This window comes from Ailuropoda melanoleuca, chromosome 9 (assembly GCF_002007445.2).
Source record: "Ailuropoda melanoleuca isolate Jingjing chromosome 9, ASM200744v2, whole genome shotgun sequence".
Taxonomy (NCBI): Eukaryota; Metazoa; Chordata; class Mammalia; order Carnivora; family Ursidae; genus Ailuropoda; species Ailuropoda melanoleuca.
In genome coordinates, this window is record NC_048226.1 from 28,970,561 (window position 1) to 28,989,128 (window position 18,568).

Here is an 18,568-nt window from a genome sequence, read left to right on the forward strand (position 1 = left end):
GCCCAAAGTCGCACAGCAGCAACAGTGGTGTGGCTGAGACCTGAGCCCCCAACACCCTGGACTAGTCATTTCCATGTGTGGTCATGGCTGAATTTTCGCGGTGCCATGGAGATAATTTCATCTCCAAATAAGGGCTCCTCTCTAGAGAATGGGTGGACTTGGGTTTGAATCCCTCCTCCACCACTTTGTGTCTGAAAGTCACAACCTCTCTGTGCTTCCTTACCTGAAAAATTGGCTCAAAAGTAATCCTGACCTTATGGGGTCATTATGAGGTTTAAGTGATATGATCCAGGAAAAGGTCCAGGATAGGGCTGGGCCCCTAGCACGTGCTCCCTAGGTGGTGAAGATGGCCGTCCATCATCCCTGATGACTTAAGGGTCCCGCTGCTAGAAGAGGAAGCCATTTAGGGTAGGTAGAGCAGAAAGAACAAGGAGACAATGTATACAGTGCCTCAGGATGGGAGTGAGAACATTCCTGCTGGAAGAAATCCTGAAAGGGTCCCTGGAGGAGGTGGCTTCAAGCAGAGGATTCAAAGCTCCACCGTGTTTCCCTAAGGCCACTTGGGGGCTTCCTGAGCACCACAGGGCTGAGGGGAAGCACTCTACCCTGAAAGTAAATATCAGCCCAAGCTTCCTCCCTGGGTGACCTGAGGCCAAGTCCCTCCCCTCTCTAGGCATCTGCAAACTGGGCCAGAGAAGACCAGATGACCCCCACTGGAGGCCTCTACAAGCCCATCCCCTGCAGTACCCAAATCTTGCCACTGGGCAGCAGCAGGGAGTGAAGCTGGGGTCCCGCGGCCTTCCCGCTGCTTGAAGCCACAGCGGCTGCGGGCCAGGCGCACCCCCAGAGCTGGGAGTTCTTTGCCCCTCCACACCCTTGGTTCCTCCAGGGACCCAGAGCTGGGTAACCACCCACATCCAAACATGTGATTCTCCCCCCAGCCCCACAGAGCAGCCAGAGTTCTCTGCACTTTTCATGGGAAGCTGAGGTCCAGAGAGGGGAGGACTTGTTCTAGGTCACACAGCAATCATGCCAGAGCCAAGTCTCCAATCCTCTTTCCCAGCCGCCAGCGCCCTGAAGAGGCTGTGTGAAGGGACAGACTTGGGCTGGAACCCCGGTACTCCCACCCCAGCTTAAAAATACGGGGCAAGGGGGTGCCTGGGTGGCACAGTGGTTGGGCGTCTGCCTTCGGCTCAGGGCGTGATCCCGGCGTTGTGGGGTCGAGCCCCACATCAGGCTCCTCCGCTGGGAGCCTGCTTCTTCCTCTCCCACTCCCCCCTTGTGTTCCCTCTCTCGCTGGCTGTCTCTGTCTCTGTCGAATAAATAAATAAAATCTTTAAAAAAGAAAAAATACGGGGCAGGTCACCCACACTCTCTGACTCTCAGCTTCTCTAAGTGCTGAACGGCTTTGTTGCAGGTAGATTTCACGCCCCCCCCCAAGAGCAGACGCGTGTCTATCTTACCCCCCCCCTTGTCCCCAGAGCCTGCCAGGGGGGCCAATGTTCAGAGGACAATCACTGCCTGGAGGACCCCTCCTGCCTGGCCCCCTCCACAGTCTAAGGGTCTCCCTCCTGGAGTGCCTCCCACACTCCCAGGTCAACCGTTTCATTCTTCTCCACCCCTCGCAGCCCTGCCTGGTGCCCACACACCCCAGGCCCCGAGGTAGTGGCTGCTGCTCTCTCTCTCGGCCCCGGCCCCCTTTTCTTCTTCCCTGCCTCTGCCTCAGTCCATCTTTCCTGCGAGCCCCACTCTGCGCTACATACTGTGTTTACAAGACAATGATGACAGTATTTTATTTCCCTCTTTTGTCTCCCTTCCTCCCCTGAAGGGAACCGTGCTTCCCCTCTCCCAGGAAAAAATGAAGGCTCCAGAAGAGAAAACGCAAACAAAGGACAGTGGCCCGCACCCACACCTACCACAGGCCATGCACAGGCACACACTCCTCCTCTTGTCAGGGCCCCCCGGAGCCGCTCTGGTATTTTGGGGGTAATTGAAAATGTCGGTCTTTATTCTTGAGGACAAACAGGGCCGAAGGACTGGGAGAGCAAGAGGGAGAGCGGGAGAAGGGAAAGGCGAGCCAGAGGGAGGCAGAAAGACTTAGAGGGGGAAGAGCCAGGTGGGGAGAGTGTGGACGCAGAGGGATGGAAGCCGGAGGAGCAGGACCCGGCAGACACTGCCTGTGGTGAGCTTGGCCATGCAGTTTCCAACCCGCCCCAGGAATCCAGGGGGACACACTCTCCAGCCCAGCCCCCAGCCGCACCCCGGCAGAGGGGCCGGAACAGGACTGCCAGGTGGCCGCAGTGCCTATGCCAGGCCTCCTGTCTTTGGGTGGCCCCCTGAGGGCAAGGGAGAGGGATCTGGCCTGTCTTCATGGACGAGGGCCCACGACCAAACACACCCCATCCAGAGGCAGGCTGACCTGACCCAGATTGGATGGCTGACCTCCAGCCCACATCCCAGTTCCTTCCTGAGCACGGGGACCATCCCAACCTCCCCTCCACAGCCCACCTGTGCATGTGGGTCTGCACGGGGTGCAGAGAGGACAGGGCCTTCTCACTGATTACTTACTTCTCCAGGGCAGCGGGAAGCCTCAGGGAGCCTGAGGGGCTGTAGGGATAAAGGGGCACCTGGAGAGGGGGTGTGGCAGGAAAAGGCGTAAGTAGTGTATGCTGTGTGTCTGTGTGCATGTGTCATGCGTGTGTCTGTCTGTCCGTCCATGTGAGTGCAGTATAAAGCCTATGTTTGAGCGGGTCTGGTATCAGGGGTATACATGTGAAGAGTAAGGCGTGGTGTGAGCACGCACTAGAAGGACTATGTGTGTCTTGTCTCCATGTATATGTGGGTAAGGGACGTGGGTTTCTGCACAAGCCCTACCTGTGTGCCCGTGTATGAGGAGTCAGTGTGTTTCTCAGGCAGGGCCCCCTCTTGCTCCTGGCCCAGGGCAGCATCCTCCCAGCTCCTGGGAGTCAGAGCAACAGTTGGCACTCAGGGTCTCTCCAGCAACAACAGAGTAACAGGGAATGAGACCCCCAGCCAGTGTCCAGGAGAGTCACGTGGTTGAAGTTTTGCTACCACGCCCTGGCAGGGGTGACCCATGGAGGCCAGGCTTCTTCCTCCCCCTGGAGAGAAGGGAGGAAGCTCTGGCGGGCACCCTGCCATTCACTGACCGTCTGCTCATGGTTGCAGAGAGCTGCTTCTCATCCCCCCACCAGCCACTCTCTGGACACCTGGAAGGTACGGCTGGGCCTTCACCATCTTTTGCTACTCCCAGGAACAGCCAGAGCCTGGCATAGGGCAGGAGCTCAGCAAATGTCTATCGAATGAATGAATGATCCTGTCTGGGTGAGTCACAGGCCAGGCTCCAGGGCCCAAGTACCTGAGGGCACAGGTTTAAGTTCTAGAGAATTCAGACCAGGGCTTCCTGCCAGGTCAGATGGGCCCCGCCCCGCTCCGAGTCAGAAGCGGTGGGGTCAGCACTCAGCCAGGCCTGGGAGGCCATGCCCATGACTCTTCTGCAGGTCACCTACCCAGTCACCACCACAGATGAGGCAAGGCCAACAAAGGGGGACTGCTTTGTCAAAAGGTCGATCCCAAGCTGAATGACGCTGTCATTCTGTGGGCTGAGGTGCAAGGGAAGCCCCATTCATCTTCCCCAGGGGCCGCATCCCCTTCTTGGTGGGGCCATCTCTCTTCCAAACATCTTCATCCCCCAAAGACTCATTCTGAGTCCTCCAGCCTCCTCTCCTTCCCTTGGGATCACAAACCAAGGGTCAGTTCTAGCTTTAGGGCTAATATCCAGTCCCTACCCATATCTGGTGGCAGCTGGAGCCTGTCAGGCTGAAGATCTGTCCCAGACTGAGCCCTGACTCTTGTCACAGACTGACCCCAACCTGGCCACACACTGAGCCTAGATCTTTATTTAGAGACAGGCCATTCATTATTTGCTTGGCTCTGGGCCTTATTTTCCTCATATTTCCAACGGAGGCCCTTGGAATGAGATAGGCTCTAAATCCGAAAAGCCCTATTCAGAGGTTGGCCTGCAGCTTCCCCGACCCAGTGACACAGGAGAGCAGCAGCCACTGCCACCTGCCAGCCCCCACCCCCACCCAGTACTTTCAGCCAAGCATCCCTAATTTTTGCAGCCGCCGTGATAAATGGCATTGTCGGCAAAATGACATCTTTCTAATCTGCTGCAAGACAGATGGGTCCCCAAGCTCACTCGCTCTCTCTAGAGCCTGCCCAGACCAGCATCTCTGAGGAGTGGGGAGGACAGGACAGACATAATACCCCAGGGCTGGGGGCTAGCGCGGTGGGGGGGAGGGGATTTCTGGGCCCAGAGTCAGGTATGATCCCAGTGGGCTTTCCTACAAGCCCCTTTTAAAAATACTCTGGGTTGTGACTGTTGTTTTAATATTTCAAAGATATTCTCTGATTCTTTCTATCCGAAGTTAGTTCTTCGGTTCAATTTTTATTTTCAATTAAAACCTGAATATTTCTTCAACTTGACCCCAGCCTCTCCAGAGACTGGCAGGGGAGTGGGCATCTCCCTGCCCCAAAGCCGCAAAGCTGGAAGGGGCGGGGCCGGGCGGGGCAGGTGGGCCAGGCCTGGACTCATGAGTGAGGCAACACTGCCCCCTCCTGACTAGTGTGCGGCTCCTCCGCTCCTCTAGGTCGGGCACTGCAGGGTGAGGCTGGTGAGTTGTGAGTGAGTGGGGACAGACAAGCAGCTCTCCAAAGGCAACATGCGGCATGCAGACCCTTCTCCCAGCAGCCAGTCTGAGCCCTTTGCCTCCTCCTAGGCTGACTGCGGCCTCCAGGCTCTGCGCATTCTGTCCAACCTTCTCTCACTGCCCAGAGAATCCTGAAAATCACGCATCTAGCCCTGTCACACTGAGGACAAAGCCAGAGTGCCCTCCAGTTGCCAGCAACCTGGTCGTCTTATTGGCCAGCCTCCTGCAGCCCAGGAGCTTGCTCCGGTGTCCTGCCCTGCGCACTTCCGTCCCACGTGCCTGCCTTTGCTCCCATCTTCACCAATACCAAGAATATGCCCCCTGCTGTACACCATCTCCACTTGTCCTCTTGTGTCCCTCTGCCAGGAAAAACCCCCTTGACCCCCGTCCCCAACCAGACGACCCCTCCCTCCTCTGCCCTGCTCCTGTCTCGGGGGCTGACCCCTGTCAGGGACCAGAGTCACACCGTTGTGGAGCTGGAGGGAACTTGAACATGCTCCAGACCTACGCTCCCCCCTCACTGTCCCAAGGGCAGCCCCGAGAGGCCTAGAGGACAGGAGCTGCCCAAGGCCACACAGCACTTTAGCGGCAGCGTTCGGACTAGAACGTAGCTGTCCAGAGCCTCTGCCCAGGGCTGCTAGCTGCCTCCCCTGCTGAGTTGGAACAGACCTTCTCCCAGAGAGGGACCCCTACAGTGCCTCCCAGCATCCCAGCCCCTCACCCAGGGCAGGCCCCAAAGGAAGCAGCCGGTGTTTGCAAAACAAAAAACTAAATAAGTGAAAATATTTATCTAATGCCTTCTGTGCACCAGCCACACCAGGCACCAGCTCTGCTACTTGAAACCTGGGTAAATTGCTCAGTTCAATACAGAAAAATAACTTCTGAGGGGAGGGGTGGGTGTGTGCCCCGGGAGGGGCCTTAGTCATGAATGTCGATGACCAGCGGGCACAGGTGGGGTGAGTGCTTGATGCCCATGGTGAAAGCAGGTGTGCGGGGCTTGTGCACCGTGACCTGCCGGACATTGTGGGAGCCAGGGCCAGGCCGAGGTGTGTGGTCCACCGGGTAGGCGAATCGCTTGGCCATGCTGTAGACGGGGCTGCGGTTCTGGTAGACGGAGGGCTCGGGCCGGGCGTGCATGGCTGGCCCGGGGCCTCCTGCCACATTGTCCTTGTAGAACCAGTTCTTGTGCTCTGAGGTGAAACTATAGCAAGGAGCAGCTCGACTGATGGGGTTGCTGGGCCCCAGCAAGAGTGGCAGCTGGTACCGGTTGGGGGCTGGATTGGCGTCCATCACTCTGTATGGGCACCGGTAGCCAAAAGCATACTGGGGAGCCCTGCGTTCCCCAGGTGGGTGGGTCTTCTCTAAGTAGTAATGGCAGGAGGCTGGGTTGGGGCTCAGGCCTGAAAGCGGATGAATGGAGAGGAAGGGTCTCAGGGTGGGCAGGGACATCACCTCCCCTGCATAGGGCTACAGGCAGGGGGAGGGACTTAGGCCACAGTGACATCAGTATTGACACTGTTATCATGAGATAAAAATCACAAGTGTCATCAGAACGTCACCCTTGGGATGTCAGCATCCTGATATCATCCCTGTGAAAGCACCCAGAAAACATCCTGAAATCACTACAGTCTGCGAGCTCATTAGCATGACAATATCCCTGATACACTGTGAGCCCCATGACATTTTTATCATAACCTCGCCTGCTGACACACATGCATAACATTGACTTCAAGACGTAAATAGGGTGACACCGACATGGGGACATCAGTGTCTTGATATAAGCTTGCAGGGAGATGCCAGGATCCAAAGACACACCTGGCAAAGGGGAGTCATGACCCTTTGTCCCTGCTCAGGTCCTAAGGGTGGACTCCCGCCCCCCATCCTCCCAACCCCCACATCCCTCTCCCATCCCATCTTACGCAGGTTAGAGATGCGTTCCTCCATGGGGACCTGCGGGCAGCTGGACATTCCAAACCGGGTTATTTTGGGATCCAAGAAATAGCAAGGCCCAGGGCTGCAAATGTCCATGACCCCTGCAGGGCAGCCACAGAGAGGCCCAGTCAGCCCCAGAAGATGCCTTAGGGTGAGCCTGGATTGCCTCCAGGTGAAGATCTCCTTTGCCCAGTAGAGAAGTGAGGTCTCCCTTCCAATTCCTTGGACTCTTTGGTGTTTCCCAACCCTTGATTTCCTCATCTGCAAAATGGGGCTTGTAATGCATGACCTACCAGTCTCAAGAACTTGCTCGGAGAAGCAGATAAAATAACAGCTGCATAGCAACTTGGTTGGCTCCCATAGGCACAGTAGCTATTGTTAGTACTAAGAAGGGGCCCAGCCCTGGACGGGGGTTCCCCTGCTGAGGACACCATGTTATGCCAGGGAGGGACCAAGCAGGCCTCTCGATCTCACACCCCCAGATACACCCCTCGACACCCCTGCCCACCCTCTCCTCTCGCTGGCCCTGACCAGCAGCCAGAGTTCTTCTGTGGCTTTCTGCTCATGCCCTTCCAGGTGGTTCTAAGCTGCCTGGGAAGCTTGAGGGGGCCACCATTCCCACCAGTTTTCCCTACTCCCCAGCTATTCTGCCCAACTTCTGTGGCAAGTGAACCCACAGCAGCCAGAGCTGAAGGGCCCTGGCTCAAGACAAGACAGAGAGGAGACTCTGGCCCACCTGCTGGACAGTGCCAGCGGCCCTTCGGAGCTCCCTCGGGAGGCCCAGCTGGAAGCGCCCCACAGAGCTGCCTTTGGAGGGGTGGGTCACTTGGGCATCCCTGGGGGCTTCCTTCTGGACCCAGTGAGCCACCCGGGTGTCCTCCTCAGGGCAGGCCTGGGTTCCCAGGGTCCTGTGGCTACAGGTAATGGCTCCCTACCTCTCACTAGCCCCCCCCAAACATCCAACAAAAATAACCAAGAGCCCAAGGGATGACGGGTGTGGGGGGCACTCACACTTCTCTGAGTGTCTGGTGTGCAGAGTATAGGCTGGCTCCTGGAACATGGAGACATCGTGGTGTAAGTAGCCTGTGCAGGATGGCCGGGGGTACTTGGCCGGGCCCGGACCTGCGAGGATGGACAGGGCAGCTGTCAGCCTCAGTGCACGGGATCAGAGGCAGGGGAAGCCCCGAACGCAGGGTGCCCTGAGAATATTGGGATCTTTGCTTCTGCTGACGTCACACCGCCGCAAATCCCACCATCGAGCCTCCTTTGGGGGAAAAACAACGTTCCCAGATAAAATGCAATCCATCTTAGGCAACGCAAAATATGAAAGATAATAGTTACAATTAATTGAGAACTTCTTCTGCGCCAAGCACTACACTAAGCATTGACATGGATTGTTTCAGCTAAGCCTCCTAACAACGCCATGAAATTGGTACCATTGTGTTTCCCATCTTACAGACGGGAAAAATGAGACTCAGAAATACCAGTTTGTTCAAAGACACACAAGCCCAGTAATGTGAAAATTCTGAGACAATCAGCCAAGAGACCACAAACATGTAATCACACACTAAACCACCTCCCACACAGACCAACAATCAGTCATTAACAATGTAGTAAGAATTAGTTTGTCTGCTTTCAGTTGAGGGTAAGATTCAAGGGAAGTGAGGAAAGCTAATGGTGGGCTAAAAGCTCCTTTGAATCCCTAGCTTCTTTCTAAAACTGGAAAATCATACACCACGCTCCCTCCCACCCCTACCCTCCTGAAATTTCCCGGCAGCTAATACTGCCTCTGAGGTTCAGCCTGAAGGTGCAAATCTTCTGTGGGCTTGGAGGACAGTCCTTAGGATCTTTGCGGCAGGCAGGGCTAGAAGGCTGGGGCACCTTCAGCAGCCCTGCAGAGAAAGGAATCCATGCTCAGAGCAGGGGCCAGCTCTCACCTTTGATCATTGCCATGATCACAGGGGTCTGCTTTACCTCCTGCCACGAGGGCACCTGAACTTTCTCCTCTGGGTGCTGCCCATTGAACACAGAGTTTCTGGCCCCCTTGGACAGTTTCATGGCTGGGGCCCAGGAGGGGGCAATAGCTACTGAGAGATCCAAGTGGTGGGCAAGGTGCTAGGCCATGTGGAGCCTGTTCCAGATGCCCCTGCCCAAGCCCCTGTGCCCACTCTCTCCCCCACTCAGGAAGCTGCTTGGGGGTTGGGAAGGAAGTCGATCCTCTGGCTTGAGCAGCTGAGGCCGCCTGGGGTGCAGCCAGCCACAGGACCTAGCAGGCTAGAGCTAGGGATGACATCACCGCAGAACTTGGACCATGAAACCCAGAGTGTTTATTTCCCCCAGTTACCGTGGCAGCTCAGCTATAGAACCCTGAAAACTAGGCCCCACCGCCCCCTACTCCCAACCAGACTACATGGCCCAAGGGTGCCCAGAACCCCAGGTCAGGGAAGGAAAAGGGAAAGGGGAAGTGACAGAGTCAGCTCTTCTCTCCTGGTGGGTGCCCTGAAGTCAGAGAAAGGAATGGAAAGTGTGGGTGGATCCTGGGGGAGATTTCCCGCAGCCTGGACAGTCCCCTGGGGTGGCTCTCTATCCCCTGTCCCTCCCACCTATCCCCCAGGTTCTGGACATGCCCTCCCTTCTGTCTGTTTTCCCTTGGAAAAAGATCAAACCAATTATTTCACACTAAGGTGTGATTGTCTGATAGCTTCCCAAACTCCTATCCCAGAGCACAGTGCTTTTAGAGATCCATGTCTAGCTCAAGGAATGCTTGCTTGCCTGCTGCTGGCATTTCAGGCAGGGAATGGGGAGCAAATGAGTTTGGAGGGGTGGCACTGAGGCCTTAAGAAGCCCCTTCCTATGCCTGTGGCCCAGAGCACGGCCTGGGGTAGGGGCAGTGTGAGAGGGAGCATTGAGGGTTCGAGAAGACACCCAACTGCCAAAGGATTGATGGATAAGGCCTAGGGCTGAGGAAATGCTGGGGATGCTTTCACCCCCTAAAAACCCAGGAGGTTTGGGGGCCCCAGGGCCTGCCTGCACCCACCAGTTCATAGCTCGGACTGGGGGTTTGATCCGAACCACCTAAGAGGGGTGTCCGTCTTGGGAACAGATGACCACTGGCTTCAGAGAGGGTGTCTGTCACAGCCCCAGTACACAAATAAAGGAACTGATGCTCTCAAAGGGGCAAGGACTTCCAAAATCTCCTGTTATATCAGTAGCAGAGACCGAACCAGGACACAAACGCAGGGCTCTCTTTGGCTCACAGCCTCTGATCTAATGGAAACCAAACCCCGCTCTGAGCTCATTCCAGCCGGCAGGCGCAATGAGGACTCAAGGCAGACGGGCCAGACATGCTGGGCACTCCAGAAGCCCTTGTGGGACTGAATGGCTTAGAACAGAGGGAGGGCCCCACCCAGTGGCCGCAGACCCCCCCTGTGTCCCTCACATCACCCGGGGGGCTGCCAAGCCTCTGATTTCTGGAGCCAGAGTGCTGGGCAAGGCTGGGATTGGCCCAGCCTCCACTGGCCTCCGGCCACGGGCAGTGCCGCCTCCTCACCCCCATGCTCGTCAGCTTTTCCTGGAGGAAGCCGCGGGCCTGCTGGGCTCGAGCCCTGATGGTCCCCTCGTGCTGATGGGGGCCAGATGTGGGGCTGAGACCTCCACCTTCCCCATCTGGGGCGGCAGGCGGGGTGGAGTTTCCAAGTATTTCAGACCCAGGAGCCTTCCCACAATACCCACCGCACTGCTCCTGTCTGTCACCTGTGTGCCTGGCTCTCTGGGGGCAACTGAGCCGCTCTACACCCCAGCCCATCACAAGCCACCCTACTTCTGCTCCAAATGCTCCCTTCTTTCCTGCTTTAACAGACATCTAGCTCACCCCTGGAGACACCCTTGGCCCTCTCCAAAGCTGCTTGTTCTGTCGCTCCCACCCCTGCCCCCCAGAGTCCAAGGTGGAGGGGATCCCTGGTCTCCTTGGTACTCACCCGGGGCAGTGTCTCCTCCCTGTCAAAAGTACCACCCCTCTAGGGCTTCAGTGTGCCCCCCCCGCCCCGCTCAGGGCAGCCATCTCTTCTGACTTGTAAGCCTGGCGGCCCTGGCTCATGACCTTCTTCCCCACCCGCCCCGCCCCTGCCAGCACCAGGTGAGTGAGGTTTCCCTGGGGACCACCTGTCCCTCGGCCTCCCAGTTCCCAGACACCCCCCTCCACGCCCTCATAGCCCCTCTCCCCAACACAGCCTGAGCTGCTCACCACCGCCCACAGCACTGACCCTGTGCCTCCCTGTGGACCCCCACTCTGGCCGACATCCTGTCACCCTGCTACTCTGGCTGTACAAATCCCCTGCTAGCACCGAGACCCCACTGCTTCCAGCGCTCCTTCTCCCTCTCCCTCCATCCCCTCCTGCCTTCTTCACTGTCCTCCGAGTCCCACTGTCGTCCTGGGAAACCCCAGCCCTGAGTCCCCAGGTCTGTCTTGTCTGCCTGCACCAGGCAGCAAAAAGCCTTTGGGATTCACATCATGGCTTCCAAACCCCGGACTTGTCTCCACACCGCCCACTGCTCATCTCCACACTGGTCAGCTTGCTCTCGCCCTCTCTCCAGAGGTCATGTCCAACATCATTCATTCCCCTCTGCATGGGCAGCCCTCCTTTCAGTCCCCTGCAGCCCTCCTTAGCAGAGGAAACAGGCCAGCAGACTGGACTCTGACCCAAACCCACCCCACCACGCCATCGGGACCACCGGCTCCCACTGCCTCCTGCAGCTCAGGAGGACCCCCCAAGACTTCTTCCATTCCCTCTGCCCAACCAGAGATGGTTGACCTTTCATGTGGTCCCTCCCATCAGGCTCTCCACACCCTCTGTCCCTTCCACGTATCAGAAACCATCTCCCTGATGCGCGCACACACACACAGACACACACATAGACACGCACACAGACACACACATACATAAACACACATACACACACACATACACAGACACACACAGACACACACACACACATACACAGACACACATACACACACACACACAGACACACACACACAGACACACACACACAGACACACAGACACATACACACACAGACATGCACACACACACACACACACACACACACACACACACACACACGTCTCCTCCATGGCCTGTATCCCTCTGCCCCATCCAGGCAAACTTCCCCCAAGAAGCGTTTTCCCTGTTGTCTCTATTCTCGCCCTCTTCTCACACTTCTGTTCCACAGGCTGGCTCCAAGCCATCGCTCCACCTAGACAGCGACCTGCTGGGGAAGCTGCAGCCAATGGACACTTCTCACCCCCACCGGACTGGCCTGCCGCCTGCTGGGAACCAATGACCGGCCATGCCCTCCCTTCAGCACCTCTTCCCGGCTCCGAGCTGTTTTGGTCGTGCTCCCATGTCCCCACTGCCCCTTCACAAGCTCTCCTCCTGGCTCTTCTTCCTCAACCTGACCTTTCAACGTTGGCTTGAGTTTATTAATTGCAAAGGGAAAAACAGTCACTTTACAGGGAGAATGCTGGCAGGCCTCACCTCAACCAAGTGATGTAAATTAACATCACCAACAGTGGGGCAGAGAAATGCGGTGTACCTCCCAGAGGACGCACCGAGAAGGCACCACATCACTTCTGGGCTGTTCCTGCCTCGGACGCGTGACCCGAACCTAGGTATGAAGAAAACACATAAACTCAAATCAAGATTCACTTTACCAAAAACTGGTCTGTACTTGCTGAAAATGGCAATGTCATGATAGACAAAGAAACACTGAAGGAAAGAACTTTCCCAGATTAATAGAAACTCAAGAGGAGGACAACTGAATGCAATAGAGTAGCCAGGGTTCTCTTTTGCTGTCAAGGATATTATTGGGGAAATTGGCAAAATGGGACAAAGGTCTGTAGCTGGTTAAAAATAAGATACCGGGGCGCCTGGGTGGCACAGCGGTTAAGCGTCTGCCTTCGGCTCAGGGCGTGATCCCGGCGTTCTGGGATCGAGCCCCACATCAGGGGCTATGGGCCTGCTTCTTCCTCTCCCACTCCCCCTGCTTCTGTTCCTTCTCTCGCTGGCTGTCTCTCTCTGTCAAATAAATAAAATCTTTAAAAAAAATAAAATAAAAAATAAAAATAAGATACCAATGTTAATTTCCTGATTTTGATCATTGTTGTCTGGTTATGAAAGAGAAGGTCCTTGTTCTTAGGAAAGAGCCACTGGATGGGGCACCTGGGCGGCTCAGTCGGTTAAGCATCTGCCTTCAGCTCAGATCATGATGCCAGGGTCCTGGGATCGAGCCCTGCGTCAGGCTGCTCCTCCCTGCCACTTGTATTCTCTCTCGCTGTCTCTCTCAAATAAATAAACAAATCTTAAAAAAAAATTTTTTTTAATTAAAAAAAGGAAAGAGCCACTGGGGTGTATAAGGATGAAGGCATGTCACATCCGCAGCTCACTCTGGACTAGCTCAGGAAAAACCATGTATATACATAGAAAAGAATTTCAGATCTGGTTAAATATTAACATTCGGGAAATCTAGGTGAAGAGTACGTGGGAAATATTTGTAATGACCTCACTGCTTTTCTGTAAGTCTGAAATTATGTCAAAACAAAAAGTTGAAAGAAAAACCGTTAGTGTCTCAGAGTTCAGTTCTGGGCCTTCCTGTCGTCTTACCCCGCCCTCCTCTCACCCGGGCAGCCCGCCCTCTCGCTGCTTCAGTCCCTCTGTCTGCTCTGCAACGGTTCCCAAATGGACATGCCTCTGGCCCGGGCCTTCCCAGGGGCTTTCAGCCGACATGCCTGACGCCCTACACGGTGTCACTAGATTTCTCACAAACCTCAAGATCAACATCCCCAAAGCTTCTCTCCTGAAATGTCGTCTACCCACATTTGTCACAAGGAACGACGTCACCAAAGCTTCTCTCCTGAGATGTCGTCTACCCACATTTGTCACAAAGAACGACGTCACCAAAGCTTCTCTCCTGAGATGTCGTCTACCCACATTTGTCACAAGGAACGACATCACCAGCCATCCGCATGCCCAAACTGGAAAGCTGGGCTCGTCACAGACATCTCCCTCATCCTTACTGTCCATATCCAACAGTCACCGCATCTGCCTGGGGAGCCTGCGAGCCCCCTCAGGCAGGCCCCTGCCGTTTAGTCTTGTCCCCAGGGCCTAGCCTAGCGCTGACATATATGGTAAGTACTTCAGAAGTATTTGTTGAGGGGCGCCTGGGTGGCTCAGTCAGTTAAGCATCTGATTCTTGATTTCAGTTCAGGTCATGATCTCAGGGTCCTGGAATCGAGCCCCGCAACAGGCTCCACACTCAGCGTGGCGTCTGCTTGTCTCTCTCCCTCTGCCCCTCCTCCCATTTGCTCTCTCTCGCTCTCTCTCTAAAATAAATAAATAAATCTTAAAAAAAGGAAAAAGAAAGATTTGTTGAATGAATGAATGAGTCGAACCACTGATTGATCAAGAAAAGGTCCCTCCTCGGGGGAGCAGAGTCCTACTTTCGGAGTCCCAGCCACACGCGCAGTTGGACTCCCTGGACTAGCACTTACACGTGCACAGATTTGCATCAGTTATCAGCTGCTGCGTAACAAATTATCCCCCAAACCTAAGAGCTTAACACAGCAATAAACATTTACTATTGCGCATAGTTTCTGTGGGTGGGGAGTTCACAAGCGGCTCAGGGGGATGGTGTGGGCTCCCCATCTCTTAAGAGACAGCAGCCAAGAGGTCAGTGAGGGCCTCGGTCCTCAGGAGCTTTGATGGGTGCTAGCAGACCCACTTCCAAGATGAGTGGTGAGCTGGGGCTGGCTGTTGGCAGAAGGCCCCAGTTCCTCCCCTGTAGGGCCTCCACAGGCCCCTCAGTCATGGTGGCCAGCTTGCCCCAGAGCAAGCAGTCAGAAGCTGCCGTATCTTTCAAAGATTTTGTTTATTTGTCAGAGAGAGAGAGAGAGAGAGAGAGAGGGAGGGGGAGAGAGAGAGAGGGAGGGGAGAGAGAGAGAGGGAGGGGAAGAGAGAGAGAGGGAGGGGGAGAGAGAGCACAAGCAGGGGGAGCAGCTGCAGAGGGAGAAGCAGGCTCCCCACCAAGCAGGGAGCCTGATGTGGGGCTCGATCCCAGGACCCTGGGATCATGACTTGAGCCGAAGGCAGACGCTTCACCGACGAGCCACCCAGGCACCCCAGAAGCTGCATATCTTTTATGACCTCACCTTGGAGGTCCCACTCAGTCACTGCCGCGGTTCTTAGGGGCCTTGCAGCCCAGCCCTGTTCCGTGTGGGAGTGGCCAGATGAGGGCTGAACGCCAGAGGTGGTGACCGCGGAGGGCCGTCTTGGAGGCTGGCTACCACGGGTTTTCACCGCACCCGGACAGCAAGCCGGGGGGCCCCAAGAGGCTGCACTGCAAGCTATGTCCTCATGTAAGGGACGCCCACCCCAGCTGAGGCAGCCGGCCAGCTCGTTCCTGCTGCCTCTTGGTTGTCAGTCTTGCCTTTCCTTCAAGGGACTCCTGGGGGTCGTGCAGACGGCAGGACCCTGGCATCAACAACCGCCATCACCATAACCACCAGGCACTGCCCCTTCGCAGTGTAGAAAGGCCCACATCTGCTGGAAAACACCATCAGACACCACGGTGGCTCTACGATTTACAGGTGAGAGAAGAAGCACGGGGATGTGAGGTGACTCGCCTGAGGCCACACAGAAGAGGCTTGGCAGAACCGGACCGCTGGCTTCTACACCGACATTCTTTCCACTGCCCTGCCCAGCTGCCAGCTCAGACCCACATCTCCCAACGCCCGTCGCCAGCCTCGTTTCCGTCCTGAGCCGGTACTTCCATCCCTCTTTCAGGAGCCCTGCCTTAGCCCCCAAAGGCCAGGCTCTGAGCAAGTGTGTTCACAAATTTTCCATCCAAACAGGAACTCTTCATTCTGCCTCCCAGACACACTCTCTGCAGGCAGCCGGGGTCTCCTGGTGCAGCGTGGCAGGGGTTAACAGCATGAGCCAATATTTAGAAATAGCACAACCCCAGGGGAGTCAGCTGTGGCCAGCTGCTCATAGCCACCGAAGCCACAGGCTTTTGTGGACATGGTGTGGCCTGCCCCGACCGGAGATCCTGAGGGGATCCTACACCACCCCTCCCCCCTGTCTCCCCAAAATGGCTTGGGCGTGGCTCAAAGCCCACGCCCGCTTCCACTGAGGGCAAAGCCCCGCCACCAGCCTCCCACCCACAGCTGGCTCCTGAGGACAGCACACACAACTTCTCAGCTCCTGAATTGTGTAATTGTTGGGAATCGCTGCCTCCGCCCCTCCTGGGCCCGGCTGCCCACCCTTACAGGAGCCCCACGGATGCCTCCAGCCAGGAGGCTGGCCTCCAGCCAGGAAGACCCCTCCTAACAGAGGCCCCTGGTCAGAAGGCCAGGCCTGAGAGGCCCTGGCCACAAGACTACAGGGCCACAGAGCTGGGGCCCAAAACCCGTGTCCCCTTGCACAGTAGTGGCCTGGGTTCTGTGCCCTTCACAGCAGAAGGCTAATTCCCGAAGGGCAGGACCTGGGCAGTGGGAGTACACCCCAGCGCAGACACCACCCCCTCTAGGGCATAAGCACCCGCCATTTACCAGCAAGCTGGCTTTGGCCACAGTTTCCCTGGGTGGAGCCCTGTGGTCAGAGTGCAAACAGAGGCACTCAGAGGGCCCGGCGTTGGCCAGGGCAGGACCAAGCCGTAGCTGCTGCCAGAGCCAGCACCGAGTCCGGGAAGCACGGAGGGTAAGAGTGACCAGGAGTGCCTGGCCAGCACCCTAGCTAAACTCTGTTGGCAGGAAAGTGGGCGATGCTGGGCGTGCTGTTGTCTTATTCTCACAGACACAGATCACTTAGAGAAACTGAGGCAGCACATATCACAGGTCCCTGAAGCTTCAGAACACCCTGAATCCTCCTTCAGCTGAGTTGTGGACATCTTTCTTCAGTCTTCAAGTGCATTCTGAGTTTCCCGCCTCCCTGTCCTGAAAGCTGTCCCATGCTTTGCTGAGAAGAAGTTAGTAGAGGGGCTGGGGAGACATTGAGTCACACCTCCCGATCCGGCTAGACTTGCCCTGGGAGCCACTAGGAGAATTCAGAGAGCACTATTCCAGGGAGTCTGTGGAAAGGCAGGAAGGACTGGGAGGGCTTCCTGGAGGAGGGTGAGATGGTCAGGGATGGCCACCAAGGGCAGCTGGCCAGCCTAAGCCAGAGGAGTTCATGGCAAAGACTGGAAAGAAGAGGGAGAAGGCCTGAGCCAGGAGGATGCCAGGGAGGCCCTGGTCCGCTCTGCTCTGGACCCGGCCTTCAGGGACCCAGGGAGGCATGCTGAGGAGGCCAGGGAGGGGACAAGGGAGGAGGAGCCACTGCCGGCTCCAACCACCTCTGCTCTTGAGACAGAGGAGATGGTCAGGGATCAACCCCAAAGCAACATGGTCCTCAAATTTCTGCCAGTCTGCTGGCATGACGTCACTCGGCACCACCCCGGGCTTCCGGCCCTGGGTGCAGGCTGGACAAAGGGCAACCTGCGTATGCCGGAGCCCCAGTAACCCGTGTCCACTAGAGCCTCAGTGTTCTTATCAGTGCAGAGGGAACACTAGCCCCCAACATGCATGCTTCCCAGGGTTGTCAAGAGACCAGGTGAATGTTTTGTAAACTGGGAAGCCCCAGCAGAGAAGCGTGGGTTACGACCGCTGCGCTGCTTGCCACTGTTTTCCCGGGCCTATGTTTCTCTCCCTAGCTGGCAACAAGGCAGGGGGAGGCCCGTGCGAATCCTGACTTGACCCTGGGCTGCGGGCTGTGGGCGGGAACTCCATCTGGAGGCCCCACAAAGGACTCCTGGTAGTGGTGGGTAAATGTGCGTGGGGGTGGGGGTGGGGATGGGGGAGAGAAGATGGGGAAAGGGAAGGAGGGGAGGGAGGGGAGGGCAATGGGGTGGGTAGAAGTCTCCACCCAAGTGTTTGATTCATAAAGAAGCGGAAGACTTCTCTTCTCTTTTCATTCCTAAAAAAAAGCTCTTTTTCCTCCAAACACAGTCTTCCCAGCAGTGCCCCCAACCCTAGGCCCACACTTGACCAGTAATTAGCCCCTAACAAGGACCAGGTGCCTTGCTGACTTGGGGGTGGGAGAAGGAAAAACAGGGACAAGTTGTGGAATCAATGGCTTTATTGCCACCGGAGACCAGCTGAGCACAGCCCCGCCCCAGGCCTCCTAGGGTGAACCAGATGGGGGTTCTTCCATTTGCCAAAACCCCCACAGAACAGCAGCACTGGCTTCTTAGTCAACCTCAGTGCACATTTATTGAGCACCTACTGTATGAAGCAGCTTCTGGCGGGAAAGTTCAGCCCTCAAGGGACTGAGCTCTCATCAGGGGAGGTGATAAGTGTGGAGCGGTGTACAAACTGTGAAGGGCAGAAGCATGTGAGGGCTACAGAGAAGGAAGAGAAAAGACACGTGTTGGTGGAGCGCCTGCTGCATGTCAGCCCCTGGACTAGGCACATGAGCTACATGAATGCACTTAATCCTCACTAACCCAGTTCTACAAATGAGAAAATTGAGCCACAAGAGACGTGAAGCAACTTGTTCAAAGTTGGACAGCCAAGTAGGAGAGCTGGGATTCAAACTCAGGGCCTGGGTTCAAGGTCAGTACTCACAACCACCACACGACACGGCACCAGCACGCCACACTGTGCGGTAGGAACACCAGACTTGACGTCAAAGACCCGGTTCCACCTCTCCGCAGCAGTGTAGACTTGCTCAAGGCCCTCGATCGCTCTCAGCCTCAGTTTCTTCATCTGCAAAATGGGGTTTAATTTTGTGGCAAACTGTGAAGGGTTGTACACATGGTGGGAGAGTTGCTGGTCAAGGGCCTGAACACTCTGGAAAACAGTATGGTTTCCT

General features: G+C 56.2%; 2 protein-coding genes across 2 annotated transcripts in view; both read right to left on the reverse strand.

Annotated features, from left to right (window-relative positions):
• Positions 1–5,567: 5,567 nt before the first annotated feature.
• Positions 5,568–9,936, reverse strand: ODF3L1 (outer dense fiber of sperm tails 3 like 1). Its single transcript, XM_002925138.4, has 4 exons — positions 8,600–9,936; positions 7,674–7,784; positions 6,650–6,763; positions 5,568–6,130 (listed from the first exon to the last, which is right to left on the reverse strand). Exons 1-4 carry the CDS (start codon positions 8,718–8,720, stop codon positions 5,649–5,651), a joined length of 828 nt encoding a protein of 275 aa, XP_002925184.1. The 5' UTR covers positions 8,721–9,936; the 3' UTR covers positions 5,568–5,648.
• A 2,282-nt stretch (positions 9,937–12,218) lies between these two features.
• The window catches only part of SNX33 (sorting nexin 33), a 68,902-nt gene continuing 62,552 nt past the window's right edge, over positions 12,219–18,568 (reverse strand). Inside the window, exon 2 of the mRNA XM_019805833.2 lies at positions 12,219–12,329. Within this exon, the coding sequence (XP_019661392.1) occupies positions 12,289–12,329 (41 nt within the window). The 3' untranslated portion in view covers positions 12,219–12,288. The remainder of the gene's footprint in view (positions 12,330–18,568) is intronic.